The following is a 16,622-nucleotide window of genomic DNA, read 5'->3' on the forward strand; positions in this document are numbered from 1 at the left end:
TTTACATTTTGACATCAAGAGAGAAAGACAAGGTGTTGATCATTATTATCTTCCCATTGTGAAAATTCTACACTGAGGAAGTAGCCACCGTGCGGAGAGTGTCATCAGCAGGTCGCAACAGAGATACAGAGAGACTGAAAGTGTCACAGAAAGGAATCATTTTGTTATGTTTAACACTTATGAAATCATAGCAATAGCAAATGGGATATCGTGATTTACGACAGATTAGCTTTATCGCGCCTGCTTCAGAATTGTCAATCAGTTGGCTTTTATTTTGGGGAACTGTTTCCACATTACAGTCAAGTAAAAGAAAAAAAATTGTTGATGTGTGCCACATTTCATCAACCAAATGAAGTTCAGTAGCTAACGTTGCGTTGCCAGATCCGCCTTTGCTGTCATTTGAAAAACAAAATGAGCAAAATGAAATTTGCGTATCGGTTATACAGCTAAGATGACGGATGCCTTTGAATTGTATAAAACTTAACTTGTTCCCCTCTCTGGTTAAGCATGTCCAGTATAATCACCCGCACTTTGTAAATATAGATGTTTAATTAAAAAAAATATATATATGTGGAAAAATTCATAGCTGAATGATGCCACCAAATAGTATATAAAATTAAAGTTCAAAGGTTTTGCACTCAGAGTACATGGAATAGTTAAAAAATAAAAATAAGAAAAATAGGAAATGTATTAGAATAAGCACCCACAGAATGTGTATATTATAAAATATTTTTATATTTGATTTGTCGGTTTTTATTTTCAAATTATTGTGTATACTATATTTAGCTTTGTGTAGTGTATTTTTGTAACCATCATGACCTCTCATTCATTGCATTCACTCATGTTACTCTATGAAGTAACTTAAGCCAACTTTAAGGATAGAGAGACTAAAAATCTTTTTTTTTTTTAATCTATATTTAAATGCCTTTGCAATCAATCGCTATAACATATCGTCACTTGGTAATTGATTCTCTACTCCACCAATCATATCCTGGTCACCAATTGGTGATCGCTCAAGATACAATCAATAATAGTAAAAAATTCAGAAAGGCAAACTTTCTAAAAGGCAACAAACAAAAAAAGTGATGTATGTAATAAATTCCGTTGTATACCATATTTTGGACTGCAAATTTTTTTTTTTTTCGACCTTTCTTGTGTTACCATCCGATAACATTGCTCCGAATGCTTGACTCACAATTAACAGTGTTATCATTTGCTGTACCTCACAAGCATCTTGTTTTAAAGCATAGATGCTCCCGCGATTCACTTTGACGTCGCCTCGTTTTTGTCCATTTCCTTCCTCAGTAATGGGATTTGGTGAGACGCGCTTTTTTTTCAAATACTGAATTTGAATTTGTTTCGTTTGAAGGCATTTGCAAACGTTTGGTATGATGATAAGCTTTGCGGTTTGAAAAGAAAAGTTAGCGAGCTGCTTTCTCCCCCCAAAAGTTCGTTTTTCTCCAGTTAGAAACTTTTATCATGAATGTATATATTATATTTAGAACAATAACATGTAAATAGAACATAAGATGTTTTACTTTTACAGGTACATTTTGACAGTGTTGTGTTTTTTTTTTCAAAGTATCATTTTTGCTTTACTTGCACATGTTATGTGTGTGTGAATGTGCGTGCGTGCGTGTGTGTATTGAGGGGTAGAAAATTAAGCCTTTAATAGATTTATTTTTCTGCCATGTTTGGATCTCAGTGTGACAAAAGTTGTGTATAGTATTTTTCTGCTAAAAGCTGCTATAGGAGAAGATTACCAAACAGCATTTGGAGGTGGCAGGGATGAAAGATGATTGCTGATGGTGGAAAAAAAAAAAGGAAAAAAAAAGCACACTTTAAAAAAAAATAATAAAAAAAAAAAGTGGAAAAAATAATTATCATAAAACAATAAAAGCAGATGCTCCCACAGTCATTTGTGAAAAAATACACTCAGCCTTTCAAGCCAAACCTCTTTAAAAATCCTCAGTGGTACCAGCAGAAGTTTTTGAATGTTTATGGAAGAAACACTGCAATATTGCAATATATTTTTCTATCGGATCAAGCTGCTAACATACTTCTAAAGCTCCTTAAGGTGCTACAGAACTCTTTTATAGTTTTAGAATGTATTGTTTTGTTTTCAAAGTATTCATTTTAGCAGAGCAGCTGGCACGTGCACGACTGGTTGTACGATATATCTTCATATAGTTTTACTGTACTGTGACGAGGAGTCGTTGTTTTTACGAACTGTATCACGCAAACAACCCATTTTTGACCCACCTGTGTTACTTTTCTTTATATATATATATATATATACATTTGGGAAGCCTTATCATTGGGAGAGTTAACGAAAAAGTGAAGTTTTTTTTTTTTTAGGTGATATATATGTGACAACATTCAAAATGAGATAAAATCTATTCAATGAATGCATTCCAGCCATGTTAGTATTTTTATGTGTTGCATTATAACAATGCCATCCCATTACAGTGATGGAATTGATTGACTGAATGATGGTAATTCTCAATATTTAACTAAAAATCTATTTTACAAACTACTGTTATATTTTTATACATATAGGCAATGTATTTATATACATATGTATACACGATGTACAGTATATTGATACAGTACTGTATATGTATGCACATACAGTATATGTATGTGTATGTATATACACATTTATATGTATGCAGGTATGTGCATATATGTGTACTGTATATCTACAGTATGTATACACAAGTATATATTTGCATGTGTAAATATGTACATATGTGTAAATATACACATATATTCAGTATGCATATACACACATATATGCATATAAATGAATACACCTATATTTGCATATTTGTGTGGATATGTATATACTATTGTATGTGTGTATATATCAAAATATATTTAGAAATGTTTGTAGTTTTTGTAAAATAGAAGTTTTGTTTTTTAAAACACTGACATAATCCAAAGAGGCAGATTATTTATTGTTTTGCATAATAACCTGATTTTTATTTACATGCCTTGCTGCTATTAAAATGGGGATGACATTGTCAACTCCAGTGTTTTCATGCGATGTATTGAAAGTTCAATAAACGTAAGAACATTTTATGTTGTGTGTTTTCCTTTGTCAGTACACCCCCCTCCAAAAGTATTGAAATTAGATTTTTTTTTCTTTATTATTATTTTTTTTTAGTTGAATGTTTTTATATAGTTTTAGACAATTACTTAATCCAAAAAGACTGTTTTGAGAGTATTATGCCGATAAGATACGGCACTTGATAGCCACAAAGTCAGCTAATTATATTTGCAAAATAATGTTGTAATGGCCACAGTTAAATCGCAACAGTTTTGTCTTAATGCTATAAAATCCGGTTTTGAGTGTAAAACTCTTCCTACATTTCCTAGCAACAAATGATTGGAATCAAGCATGTTCAAATCGCGTTACTTTGCCACACGCAATATGGCGGTGACGTTGACGTACAATTCAACACCAAGGTGTACTCTATGTCCATGAACAGACAGCTCTATACATGTATGCTCATAGACCCGATTTTTTTTTCTTTTATAAACTTTATTTATATCAATAGATATTTTACAACGAAAATGTGTAAAGAGTAAAATTTCACTATTCATCAATACAAATAGAAAAAAAATACCAAAAGAAGGAACTCTTTGCCTCTGCGGACCGTCACCTATAAATTACGTCACAAACACGCGCCATTATCTAGTAAAAACAACACGATATCCATTAGTGGGTTGCATTTCGTAAAATGGCATGCATACAAGTTCTGATAAATACTTTGAAGGCAAGTTTTTAAATGACATCTTCGTGTAAAGAAGGTGTCAGAATGCGACACCAAGGCGGTTGATAGAAGCCATTTTTTGGAAAAGAGGCATCCGGTCCGAGCTGTGGTACGTCTTCATTTAGACACCATGCCTTCTCCAGTCCCTCCAACCCGTGTGCTTTTCAAAGACATTTTCCCCTCCGTGAACATCGGGACTTGTAGCAGCCCTTTATCCAAACCCTCGTTCGGCTCCACCTTACAGGTCCCAGCCCAGCGACTCCAGGGTAAAGTTACCAGCCGTCTGTGGTCCTCTGTCATCTACTGGAAGGAGCTACACTGCGTGCAGCCGATCGGTTCCGGTGGCTTCGGCTCTGTCTACAAGGCGAAATACCTCGGGGAGATCGTCGCATTGAAAAAGGTCAAGAAGTGCACGAAAAACAAACTGGCCTCTCGCCAGAGTTTTTGGGCCGAGCTGAACGCGGCGCACCTTCGTCATCGGAACGTCGTGCGCGTAATCGCGGCCACGACTTGCATGCCGGCGGACTTCGGAGACGAAAGCAGCATCGGAACCATTATGATGGAATACGTCGGAAGCAGGAACCTCCAGCAGGTTATTTACAGCTGTGTGGAGGATGCACTGGAGCCGGACAGATGGCTTGGACACTCTTTGGATATCTCGCGTGGTTTGCAGTTCCTTCACTCCCATATGATTGTTCACCTGGACATCAAACCAGCCAACGTTTTAGTGTCCAGTGAGGGCGTGTGCAAAATCGCAGACTTCGGCTGTTCTGTTCAACTGGATAAACGTCAAGCTTCGGATGTGTTTCCATTGAGTAACACGGGTGGCACGTACACGCACACGGCACCGGAATTGCTCAAGGGTGAAGGTATCACTGCTAAATCGGATATATTCTCCTTTGGGATCACCATGTGGCAGCTGATGACCAGAGAGCAACCCTACATGGGGGACAGGCAGTATGTCCTTTACGCGGTGGTTGCTCAAAATCTTCGCCCAAAAGTTGAGGATCAAGCCGTGTTCCAGTCGGAGCATGGGAAGCTCTGCAAGACTTTGCTAAGCAGATGTTGGGCTGCAGATGCCCGGAGTCGATTCAGCGCCCAAGAGCTGATTACACAGCTGGAGAATCTCCATACACAATTGTGACTTCTCAGGGACGTGAGCTGAAGCTTCACCCAAAAATTGAACATCTGTCTTCATGTAGACTTGTTTAGATTAAATTTCCCACCTGTTGTTGCTCCTCCTATTTTTCCTTCACGCACGCTTTTAAAAATGAAGCTACTGTTGCAAACATGAAGCGTGGCGATTTATGGAGGAGTCATTATTTTAAATGACTGCCTGTCATTTTTTGTTCAATACTGTGAAATCATTTTTTTTTTCATTCCTACCTCATAGCACCATCATGTGTTGTCACCATATGTACATTTTAACCCAATGTCTTAACCTTTAAATGTTTTGTGAGTGTAATTTGTTTATGATGTGACATTTTACTTGTATACTTTAATTAAAATGGTTTCACGATTTTTACTATTTTGCATCAAGCTCTTCCTGAGTGACTGCAGGCCTTCTTACAGTTTTTCCTCAGCAAAATATTATTTAAATTAAGTATATGTTAGCATTAAGCTAGCATACATGTGTTGGAAGAGGAGAGGAGAAGTGGCAGTACAACGGGCCAAAATTCAGCTGGGTCTCCGAAAGGCATAGAAGATTCATTGGTCAGACAACTATTATGACTTTTGCCCTTCAGCTTGGCAAATTTGGCTGAAAAAGAACACAGCATTTAAAATGAATGGATAGTTTATCATTGCATTTGATCGTGTCAAAACCCTACAGACTAATAACATAAAAGGAAAATAGACCTTGTAACAGCTCACTTTCAATAACTCAGCCACAGATGATTTTTTTCAGCATCCACCTTGAATTCTTCAACATCGATGAAACTACTCAGCATGTCAACATGTAAAATGATCAGCTATTCCTCACGTAAAAATGAGAAGCACGTTTGGTTTCATTTGTTGTAAAATAGCAGCATCTAGTGGACGATTGAAAAAATACACCAACAATAGATTCACGTCATAACAACAACAATAATTGATTCCCATCCGGGATTTTTATCCGTTATTGATTAAACGTCAGTTAAACCACAGAAACCTACATTAACTAAAATATCGTTCAGTAACTATGGCTATTTTCGTTATTGATTAAACGTCAGTTAAACCACAGGAACCTACATTAACTAAAATATCAGTTAGTAACTATGGCTATTTTTTATTATTCCCAATTATTTAAGAATGCATTTTACAGTACATTTAATTACAAAAAACATTTAATTTGTTTTAACACCAATCAATTTGAGTTAGTAAAAACAGCAAATAAAAAATTGAAATACCGCAATATATTTCTCAGTTAGTGCTATTAATGTTAAATGATATGATTATGACCATATATGGAGAAAAAAAAACTGTAGGCATAAGCAATGCACGTTCCACACCAGTAGGTGGCGAGAAGTCACTTAAACGTATTTTACTAGACGTCATTAAACAACGAGATAACTCATGATTGCAGACGTAAACAGTGGGGAAATAAGTTGATTCTTCTAGTGGAGAAAGGTCATTTGGTTGTTGCCAAATTTCGGTTTAACGCAGAAAACAATGTCAGAAAATCAGATGTCTTTTTCTCTTGACGAATGTTGAGCAGACTGAAGTAAATAGCGGGTTTTGGTCAACAGCTAGCCGACCTAGCTAAGATGGCTAACACGGCGATTTTGTCCAGATGTCCAATTGACGCACGTTCGACGTCATCACATTGGCCACGCCCGATCAAAGAGCTTTTCAGGCTCTTTGAAGTTTGATCCTATATATTGGACAGTTAACGGACCTCGTAAACATTTCTGACTCTGCACCTGTTGTGACCTCTAGCGAGCGAGCAGAAACGAGAGAAGTGAGCAGTTGAGCAGTTGAGATAATTCATCAACGATTCAACATCCATCCATCCTCCATGGCGGACGATACTATCAGCGTGGTAAGTTAAAAATATTTTCTAACATGCATAGCCTACTAAAAATGTCTTCTTTTTTTGCATCATTTTTTGTGCAGCATTACATCAGTGTGGAGAATGCACTATGCGTCTTGTAACTTCTTCTTTTTTTTATTTTTATATAATAAGCATCTTGTAATGGATCATTTACTAGCTGTTTGTTAAAAATAAACTGCTTAGTTTTCACAGTAATGCATACTCTAAATACGTTTTCAATCATAATAATGGTGTTCCCACTTTTGCAATAAGATGCTTGTTACCTTAAATTACACTCTGGTCAACAGATTAAACCTTAGTTGGATTGTTTTTTTTTTATTTTCTGAAATGTCATAGCAAGCAAACAAGCAAAAAGTCTCAAAAACCTGATGTTAAAAAAAAGAGAGCTATATTTTTGATTAAAATTTGTTATTGACCACTACTGTTACTAATTTAGTGAGGTTGTTTTCACAGATCTGTAAACTGAGGCAGTTTTTTATTTATGTATTATTATTTTCCCTAGAGAATAGAGTTGTTTTTTCTTCTGTTGGTTTGTCTAGGTTATTTTTTCCCATCGTGAGGAGAAAAGTTTTGTATCTTGTGTAAAAAAAAATTCACCTGTGACCCCAACAATAAATAGAAAATGGATGACTGATGAATTGTTTGATTAACTGACATCTGTTGTCTCTCTTTTACCTTAACAGACGTCAGTCAAGAGCTGCGGAATGAGCGATGGAGACGAGATCCTGCAAGAGGCCACCGAAGAGAAGACATGGCGACATATAAGGCTGTGTGTGGCCCAACAAAAGAAAGAACTAAAGCAGCAGATAAAGAAGCAAAAGGAGCGCATGGAGAAAGAGAGGAAAGAAAGAAAGGTGCGTGAGATGAGAGAAAAGAAGGAGAGAGAAAAGCAGGAAAAGAAAGAACGAAAGGAGCAAAACCGGGAGAAAAAAGACCGGAAGAAGCTTCTAAAGAAGTTGAAGCCGAAAAAGAACTTGTCCTTCTGTAACGTCACCATCTACCTGTTCACAGGTGACCAACAAGTTACATTGCCATTCAGTTGATCAACCTTTTGTCTTCTTTTCTCCCATTTTCCCATTGTATAATTGTCCAATTTTTCACTTGTAAATATTTTTTTTTCCCCAAACAATTTTACAGACTACATGAATTTCATTTAATTTCTTGAAAATAAGCACATTAAATAGCAAAAAAATAAAAAATAAAAAAAGCCAAGTGTTGTCTACTTTATGATATATCCTGTTGTTGTTAGTTTGTGGGATACCTTTGTAAATAATAAAATATTTTTTATCAAACAATTTTATAGGCTGTGTGGATTTCATTTCAGGAAAAAAAAAATCACATTAGATAGCAAAATTAAAATGATGCATAGGAAGAGATGCCAAGTGTTGTCTACTTTATGATATACCTTTTATTTATTTAGTGTCTAGAAAGGTAAGTGCTGTCCACATATTTACATATTTTTGTTTCATGACACATGAAAAGTTGAGCTAATAAAGCAACACATTTGTGGTTGTGAACTGAGATAGGACTTACTGATTTAACGCTTAAGACTGAAAGTCAAAGTGTTTCGTAACAACTATACAATTTTTTTTTAAATAAATATAAATAAAATTTAAAAAGCACCGTTTCACACAGTCTGTTTAGTGCTCTCATTTTGGCCATTTTGGAACATTCAATTTCTGTAATTAGGAGGACCCTCCATAAATATGATCTTCCATTACTTCATAAACAACTGAGGTCTTACTGTACAAAACAAACAAACGTGCTTTATAGAGCATACTGTTTTGGTTCATTCATATTTTTTTTAAACATTTATTGAGTTTTGGTTAATTCATAAACAACGTGGCCGTTACCTGTTGACGTCACATCAACAATCCCGATCAGCAATTTGGCCACGCCCCGCCACCTGCCGTGTCCATTGCTCCTTTGATCTTGTGTACATTATATCGTACAGTTTTTAGTGCGATTCTGCACTTGTGCTCAGCACGAGAAAATCGAGCACACGTCAACATGGTAAGTCACAGATATTTATAAATTCATACATCGTTTAGGGTTTTTATAAATTTATTTTCAGCATCCACCTTGAATTCTTCAACATCGATGAAACTACTCAGCATGTCAACATGTAAAATTATCAGCTATTCCTCACGTAAAAATGAGAAGCACGTTTGGTTTCATTTGTTGTAAAATAGCAGCATCTAGAGGATGATAGAAAAAAATACACCAACAATAGATTCACGTCCGGGATTTTTATCCGTTATTGATTAAACGTCAGTTAAACCACAGGAACCTACATTAACTAAAATATCAGTTAGTAACTATGGCTATTTTTTATTATTATTCCCAATTATTTAAGAATGCATTTTACAGTACATTTAATTACAAAAAACATTTAATTTATTTTAAGACCAATCAATTTGAGTTAGTAAAAACAGCAAATAAAAAAATGAAATACCGCAATATATTTCTCAGTTAGTGCTATAAATGTTAAATGATATGACCATATATGGAGAAAAAAAAACTGTAGGCATAAGCAATGCACATTCCACACCAGTAGGTGGCGAGAAGTCACTTAAACGTATTTTACTAGACGTCATTAAACAACGAGATAACCCATGATTGCAGACGTAAACAGTGGGGAAATAAGTTGATTGTTCTAGTGGAGAAAGGTCATTTGGTTGTTGCCAAATTTCGGTTTGACGCAGAAAACAATGTCAGAAAATCAGATGTCTTTTTCTCTTGACGAATGTTGAGCAGACTGAAGTAAATAGCGGGTTTTGGTCAACAGCTAGCCGACCTAGCTAAGATGGCTAACACGGCGATTTTGTCCAGCTGTCCAATTGACGCACGTTTGACGTCATCACATTGGCCACGCCCGATCAAAGAGCTTTTCAGGCTCTTTGAAGTTTGATCCTATATATTGGACAGTTAACGGACCTCGTAAACATTTCTGACTCTGCACCTGTTGTGACCGCTAGCGAGCGAGCAGAAACGAGAGAAGTGAGCAGTTGAGCAGTTGAGATAATTCATCAACGATTCAACATCCATCCATCCTCCATGGCGGACGATACTATCAGCGTGGTAAGTTAAAAATATTTTCTAACATGCATAGCCTACTAAAAATGTCTTCTTTTTTTGCATCATTTTTTGTGCAGCATTACATCAGTGTGGAGAATGCACTATGCGTCTTGTAACTTCTTCTTTTTTTTATTTTTATATAATAAGCATCTTGTAATGGATCATTTACTAGCTGTTTGTTAAAAATAAACTGCTTAGTTTTCACAGTAATGCATACTCTAAATACGTTTTCAATCATAATAATGGTGTTCCCACTTTTGCAATAAGATGCTTGTTACCTTAAATTACACTCTGGTCAACAGATTAAACCTTAGTTGGATTGTTTTTTTTTTATTTTCTGAAATGTCATAGCAAGCAAACAAGCAAAAAGTCTCAAAAACCTGATGTTAAAAAAAAGAGAGCTATATTTTTGATTAAAATTTGTTATTGACCACTACTGTTACTAATTTAGTGAGGTTGTTTTCACAGATCTGTAAACTGAGGCAGTTTTTTATTTATTTATTATTATTTTCCCTAGAAAATAGAGTTGTTTTTTCTTCTGTTGGTTTGTCTAGGTTATTTTTTTCCCATCGTGAGGAGAAAAGTTTTGTATCTTGTGTAAAAAAAAAATCGCCTGTGACCCCAACAATAAATAGAAAATGGATGACTGATGAATTGTTTGATTAACTGACATCTGTTGTCTCTCTTTTACCTTAACAGACGTCAGTCAAGAGCTGCGGAATGAGCGATGGAGACGAGATCCTGCAAGAGGCCACCGAAGAGAAGACATGGCGACATATAAGGCTGTGTGTGGCCCAACAAAAGAAAGAACTAAAGCAGCAGATAAAGAAGCAAAAGGAGCGCATGGAGAAAGAGAGGAAAGAAAGAAAGGTGCGTGAGATGAGAGAAAAGAAGGAGAGAGAAAAGCAGGAAAAGAAAGAACGAAAGGAGCAAAACCGGGAGAAAAAAGACCGGAAGAAGCTTCTAAAGAAGTTGAAGCCGAAAAAGAACTTGTCCTTCTGTAACGTCACAATCTACCTGTTCACAGGTGACCAACAAGTTACATTGCCATTCAGTTGATGAACCTTTTGTCTTCTTTTCTCCCATTTTCCCATTGTATAATTGTCCAATTTTTCACTTGTAAATATTTTTTTTCCCCCAAACAATTTTACAGACTACATGAATTTCATTTAATTTCTTGAAAATAAGCACATTAAATAGCAAAAAAAAAAAAAAAAAAAAAAGCCAAGCGTTGTCTACTTTATGATATATCCTGTTGTTGTTAGTTTGTGGGATACCTTTGTAAATAATAAAATATTTTTTATCAAACAATTTTATAGGCTGTGTGGATTTCATTTCAGGAAAAAAAAATCACATTAGATAGCAAAATTAAAATGATGCTTAGGAAGAGATGCCAAGTGTTGTCTACTTTATGATATACCTTTTATTTATTTAGTGTCTAGAAAGGTAAGTGCTGTCCACATATTTACATATTTTTGTTTCATGACACATGAAAAGTTGAGCTAATAAAGCAACACATTTGTGGTTGTGAACTGAGATAGGTCTTACTGACTTTAAGTTTGTGCCACATTAGTTTAGTTGAAATTTGTCAGGTTGCAGCGAAAGCTTAAGACTGAAAGTCAAAGTGTTTCGTAACAACTATATATACAGTAGATATAGATAGATAAATGAGTAGTGCAAAAGTTAAAAAAAAAAAAAAAGGGGGGGGGAACTTTTACAACAATATTTACACATAATTACATAATCATGACAGCAACCCCCCAAACTGATATGGGTGTTAATACTTCACTTAACGAACTTAAAAATTGAAAAAGTACCGTTTCACACAGTCTGTTTAGTGCTCTCATTTTGGAACATTCAATTTCTGTAATTAGATCATAAATATGATCTTCCATTACTTCTAGGTCTTACTGTACTGAATCTTATTTCTTTTTTCTTAATGTTGCTTTTTTTGTACATGTATGACAATTGCTGCATATCAGTACCCAGCTTCCAATTAGTTTTTAAAATTTTTTATTCCGAATTGAAGTTCATAACCTGGCTGCACTAAAAATATACAATAGATCATACCATTATGATCTTTGATGAAAAATGTTAAACTGAGGCACATGTAATTTAAATAAATCTTGAATTGATGATGTTTTACCTAATCTGTCCTTTACACAAAGCAGTGGCAGCTATTTTTGATGAAATTATAATATTTTTAGATACATCAGAGTTAAATTGCATCATGTCCGTCCGCCCATCCACATTGTTGACAGGTACTGGTAATAGAAAGATTTCTAAACTTTTACATTTGTTTATTGTTCTATTAAGAATTGGGGACGATTTACCACTAATAACTGCCACATATGTTAATTGTTTCAGGGTTTCATTTTATTTATTTGTTGCTGTGGCTTAACTGACATGTCATCAATAAATTATCTTTTATTTTTGTCTTCCTACTGGTCAATATTTCATTGAATTAAATAGTTCAGACATTAACTTTTCATTATTTTAGTTATTGCAATACATGAGATAACCAATTTAATAAAACAAGGACGAAATGTGCATAGGCATTTTTTATGTTAGTAATATTTGATTTTCAATAGATAAGCATCAATGAATACAGGCTGCAAAATTGTTTATTGGAATTATTTTATTTACTACAGAGGGACACTTGACTCATTGAGCCATTTCCAACAAAAGTTTTTAAAAAGTTAATATTTTGTCCAGAATTAATTTAATAATTTCATTATTTTTAATGTTACATGTACAATTAATACATTTTTAAAAATTAAATTGTTGTCGACTGAAGATGACATCACCTGTTCTGAAGGATTAGGTAACGACCAATCACGGCTCCCCTGTTTTCTGGGTGTGGTCAACAAACTGAGCCATGATTGGTCTATTTCTTCAGTACAGGTGATGTCATCTTCAGTCGACAACAAGTGGCTAAATTAGTTTTTAAAGTAAAAATAATGACGCTATCACATAGGCAGAATATTATTTTCTTAGTGTTGAAAATAGCTCAATGAGTCAAGTAATGAAATAAATGGATTTTAAGTGCAAACCGCGACATTAGCAAACGGCATTACCAAACAGCATTTGGAGGTGGCAGGGATGAAAGATGATTGCTGATGGTGGAAAAAAAAAAGGAAAAAAAAAGCACACTTTAAAAAAAAATAATAAAAAAAAAAAGTGGAAAAAATAATTATCATAAAACAATAAAAGCAGATGCTCCCACAGTCATTTGTGAAAAATACACTCAGCCTTTCAAGCCAAACCTCTTTCAAAATCCTCAGTGGTACCAGCAGAAGGTTTTGAATGTTTATGGAAGAAACACTGCAATATTGCAATATATTTTTCTATCGGATCAAGCTGCTAACATACTTCTAAAGCTCCTTAAGGTGCTACAGAACATATATCTTCGCCCAAAAGTTGAGGATCAAGCCGTGTTCCAGTCGGAGCATGGGAAGCTCTGCAAGACTTTGCTAAGCAGATGTTGGGCTGCAGATGCCCGGAGTCGATTCAGCGCCCAAGAGCTGATTACACAACTGGAGAATCTCCATGCACAATTGTGACTTCTCAGGGACGTGTGCTGAAGCTTCACCCAAAAAGTGAACATCTGTCTTCATGTAGACTTGTTTAGATTAAATTTCCCACCTGTTGTTGCTCCTCCTATTTTTCCTTCACGCACACTTTTAAAAATGAAGCTACTGTTGCTAACATGAAGCGTGGCGATTTATGGAGGAGTCATTATTTTAAATGGCTGCCTGTCATTTTTTGTTGAATACTGTGAAATCATTTTTTTTTTTTATTCCTACCTCATAGCACCATCATGTGTTGTCACCATATGTACATTTTAACCCAATGTCTTAACCTTTAAATGTTTTGTGAGTGTAATTTGTTTATGATGTGACATTTTACTTGTAAACTTTAATTAAAATGGTTTCACAATTTTTACTATTTTGCATCAAGTTCTTACTGAATGACTGCAGGCTTTCTTACAGTATTTCCTCAGCAAAATATTATTTAAACTAAGTATATGTTAGCATTAAGCTAGCATACATGTGTTGGAAGAGGAGAGGAGAAGTGACAGTAAAACAGGCCAAAATTCAGCTGGGTGTAAGAGACTCTCCAAAAGGCATAGAAGATTCATTGGTTAGACAACTATTATGACTTTTGCCCTTCAGCTTGGCAAATTTGGCTGAAAATGAACACAGCATTTAAAATGAATGGATAGTTTATCATTGCATTTGATCGTGTCAAAACCCTACAGACTAATAACATAAAAGGAAAATAGACCTTGTAACAGCTCACTTTCAATAACTCAGCCACAGATGAATTTTTTCAGCATCCACCTTGAATTCTTCAACATAGATGAAACTACTCAGCATGTCAACATGTAAAATTATCAGCTATTCCTCACGTAAAAATGAGAAGCAGGTTTGGTTTAATTTGTTGTAAAATAGCAGCATCTAGTGGATGATTGAAAAAAAATACACCAACAATAGATTCACGTCCGGGATTTTTATCCGTTATTGATTAAACGTCAGTTAAACCACAGAAACCTACATTAACTAAAATATCGGTCAGTAACTATGGCTATTTTCGTTATTGATTAAACGTCAGTTAAACCACAGGAACCTACATTAACTAAAATATCAGTAACTATGGCTATTTTTTGTTATTATTCCCAATTATTTAAGAATGCATTTTACAGTACATTTAATTACAAAAAACATTTAATTTATTTTAACACCAATCAATTTGAGTTAGTAAAAACAGCAAATAAAAAAATGAAATACCGCAATATATTTCTCAGTTAGTGCGATTAATGTTAAATGATATGACCATATATGGAGAAAAAAAACCTGTAGGCATAAGCAATGCACGTTCAACACCAGTAGGTGGCGAGAAGTCACTTAAACGTATTTTACTAGACGTCATTAAACAACGAGATAACTCATGATTGCAGACGTAAACAGTGGGGAAATAAGTTGATTCTTCTAGTGGAGAAAGGTCATTTGGTTGTTGCCAAATTTCGGTTTGACGCAGAAAACAATGTCAGAAAATCAGATGTCTTTTTCTCTTGACGAATGTTGAGCAGACTGAAGTAAATAGCGGGTTTTGGTCAACAACTAGCCGACCTAGCTAAGATGGCTAACACGGCGATTTTGTCCAGCTGTCCAATTGACGCACGTTCGACGTCATCACATTGGCCACGCCCGATCAAAGAGCTTTTCAGGCTCTTTGAAGTTTGATCCTATATATTGGACAGTTAACGGACCTCGTAAACATTTCTGACTCTGCACCTGTTGTGACCGCTAGCGAGCGAGCAGAAACGAGAGAAGTGAGCAGTTGAGCAGTTGAGATAATTCATCAACGATTCAACATCCATCCATCCTCCATGGCGGACGATACTATCAGCGTGGTAAGTTAAAAATATTTTCTAACATGCATAGCCTACTAAAAATGTCTTCTTTTTTTGCATCATTTTTTGTGCAGCATTACATCAGTGTGGAGAATGCACTATGCGTCTTGTAACTTCTTCTTTTTTTTATTTTTATATAATAAGCATCTTGTAATGGATCATTTACTAGCTGTTTGTTAAAAATAAACTGCTTAGTTTTCACAGTAATGCATACTCTAAATACGTTTTCAATCATAATAATGGTGTTCCCACTTTTGCAATAAAATGCTTGTTACCTTAAATTACACTCTGGTCAACAGATTAAACCTTAGTTGGATTGTTTTTTTTTTATTTTCTGAAATGTCATAGCAAGCAAACAAGCAAAAAGTCTCAAAAACCTGATGTTAAAAAAAAGAGAGCTATATTTTTGATTAAAATTTGTTATTGACCACTACTGTTACTAATTTAGTGAGGTTGTTTTCACAGATCTGTAAACTGAGGCAGTTTTTTATTTATTTATTATTATTTTCCCTAGAAAATAGAGTTGTTTTTTCTTCTGTTGGTTTGTCTAGGTTATTTTTTTCCCATCGTGAGGAGAAAAGTTTTGTATCTTGTGTAAAAAAAAATTTGCCTGTGACCCCAACAATAAATAGAAAATGGATGACTGATGAATTGTTTGATTAACTGACATCTGTTGTCTCTCTTTTACCTTAACAGACGTCAGTCAAGAGCTGCGGAATGAGCGATGGAGACGAGATCCTGCAAGAGGCCACCGAAGAGAAGACATGGCGACATATAAGGCTGTGTGTGGCCCAACAAAAGAAAGAACTAAAGCAGCAGATAAAGAAGCAAAAGGAGCGCATGGAGAAAGAGAGGAAAGAAAGAAAGGTGCGTGAGATGAGAGAAAAGAAGGAGAGAGAAAAGCAGGAAAAGAAAGAACGAAAGGAGCAAAACCGGGAGAAAAAAGACCGGAAGAAGCTTCTAAAGAAGTTGAAGCCGAAAAAGAACTTGTCCTTCTGTAACGTCACAATCTACCTGTTCACAGGTGACCAACAAGTTACATTGCCATTCAGTTGATCAACCTTTTGTCTTCTTTTCTCCCATTTTCCCATTGTATAATTGTCCAATTTTTCACTTGTAAATATTTTTTTTTCCCCAAACAATTTTACAGACTACACGAATTTCATTTAATTTCTTGAAAATAAGCACATTAAATAGCAAAAAAAAAAAAAAAAAAAGCCAAGTGTTGTCTACTTTATGATATATCCTGTTGTTGTTAGTTTGTGGGATACCTTTGTAAATAATAAAATATTTTTTATCAAACAATTTTATAGGCTGT

The 16,622-nt window shown here is 35.0% G+C and overlaps 4 protein-coding genes across 4 annotated transcripts; all 4 read left to right on the top strand.

The window, feature by feature from the left end:
* The first annotated feature begins 3,687 nt into the window (after positions 1-3,687).
* On the top strand, positions 3,688-5,307 carry mos (v-mos Moloney murine sarcoma viral oncogene homolog). The gene has a single exon (XM_077554487.1). It carries the CDS (start codon positions 3,910-3,912, stop codon positions 4,921-4,923), a length of 1,014 nt encoding a protein of 337 aa, XP_077410613.1. The 5' UTR covers positions 3,688-3,909; the 3' UTR covers positions 4,924-5,307.
* A 1,029-nt stretch (positions 5,308-6,336) lies between these two features.
* LOC144040497 (uncharacterized) lies at positions 6,337-8,008 on the top strand. The gene is made up of 2 exons (XM_077554716.1): positions 6,337-6,798; positions 7,494-8,008. The coding sequence occupies exons 1-2, from the start codon at positions 6,775-6,777 to the stop codon at positions 7,851-7,853; spliced, it is 384 nt and encodes a 127-aa protein (XP_077410842.1). The 5' UTR covers positions 6,337-6,774; the 3' UTR covers positions 7,854-8,008.
* Positions 8,009-8,686: 678 nt separating this feature from the next.
* Positions 8,687-11,199, top strand: LOC144040503 (uncharacterized). The gene is made up of 3 exons (XM_077554735.1): positions 8,687-8,823; positions 9,789-9,891; positions 10,588-11,199. The coding sequence occupies exons 2-3, from the start codon at positions 9,868-9,870 to the stop codon at positions 10,945-10,947; spliced, it is 384 nt and encodes a 127-aa protein (XP_077410861.1). The 5' UTR covers positions 8,687-8,823; positions 9,789-9,867; the 3' UTR covers positions 10,948-11,199.
* A 3,643-nt stretch (positions 11,200-14,842) lies between these two features.
* On the top strand, positions 14,843-16,554 carry LOC144040537 (uncharacterized). The gene is made up of 2 exons (XM_077554803.1): positions 14,843-15,304; positions 16,001-16,554. The coding sequence occupies exons 1-2, from the start codon at positions 15,281-15,283 to the stop codon at positions 16,358-16,360; spliced, it is 384 nt and encodes a 127-aa protein (XP_077410929.1). The 5' UTR covers positions 14,843-15,280; the 3' UTR covers positions 16,361-16,554.
* Positions 16,555-16,622: the final 68 nt, after the last annotated feature.

The sequence above is a fragment of the Vanacampus margaritifer genome, chromosome 20 (genome assembly GCF_051991255.1).
Source record: "Vanacampus margaritifer isolate UIUO_Vmar chromosome 20, RoL_Vmar_1.0, whole genome shotgun sequence".
Classification (NCBI taxonomy): Eukaryota; Metazoa; Chordata; class Actinopteri; order Syngnathiformes; family Syngnathidae; genus Vanacampus; species Vanacampus margaritifer.

Coding starts and splice junctions, on each gene's coding strand:
- mos (XM_077554487.1), top strand. CDS start 3,910: ATGCCTTCTCCAGTCCCTCCAACCCGTGTGCTTTTCAAAGACATTTTC.
- LOC144040497 (XM_077554716.1), top strand. CDS start 6,775: ATGGCGGACGATACTATCAGCGTG. Junction 6,799..7,493: donor CGGACGATACTATCAGCGTG/GTAAGTTAAAAA, acceptor TTACCTTAACAG/ACGTCAGTCAAGAGCTGCGG.
- LOC144040503 (XM_077554735.1), top strand. CDS start 9,868: ATGGCGGACGATACTATCAGCGTG. Junction 9,892..10,587: donor CGGACGATACTATCAGCGTG/GTAAGTTAAAAA, acceptor TTACCTTAACAG/ACGTCAGTCAAGAGCTGCGG.
- LOC144040537 (XM_077554803.1), top strand. CDS start 15,281: ATGGCGGACGATACTATCAGCGTG. Junction 15,305..16,000: donor CGGACGATACTATCAGCGTG/GTAAGTTAAAAA, acceptor TTACCTTAACAG/ACGTCAGTCAAGAGCTGCGG.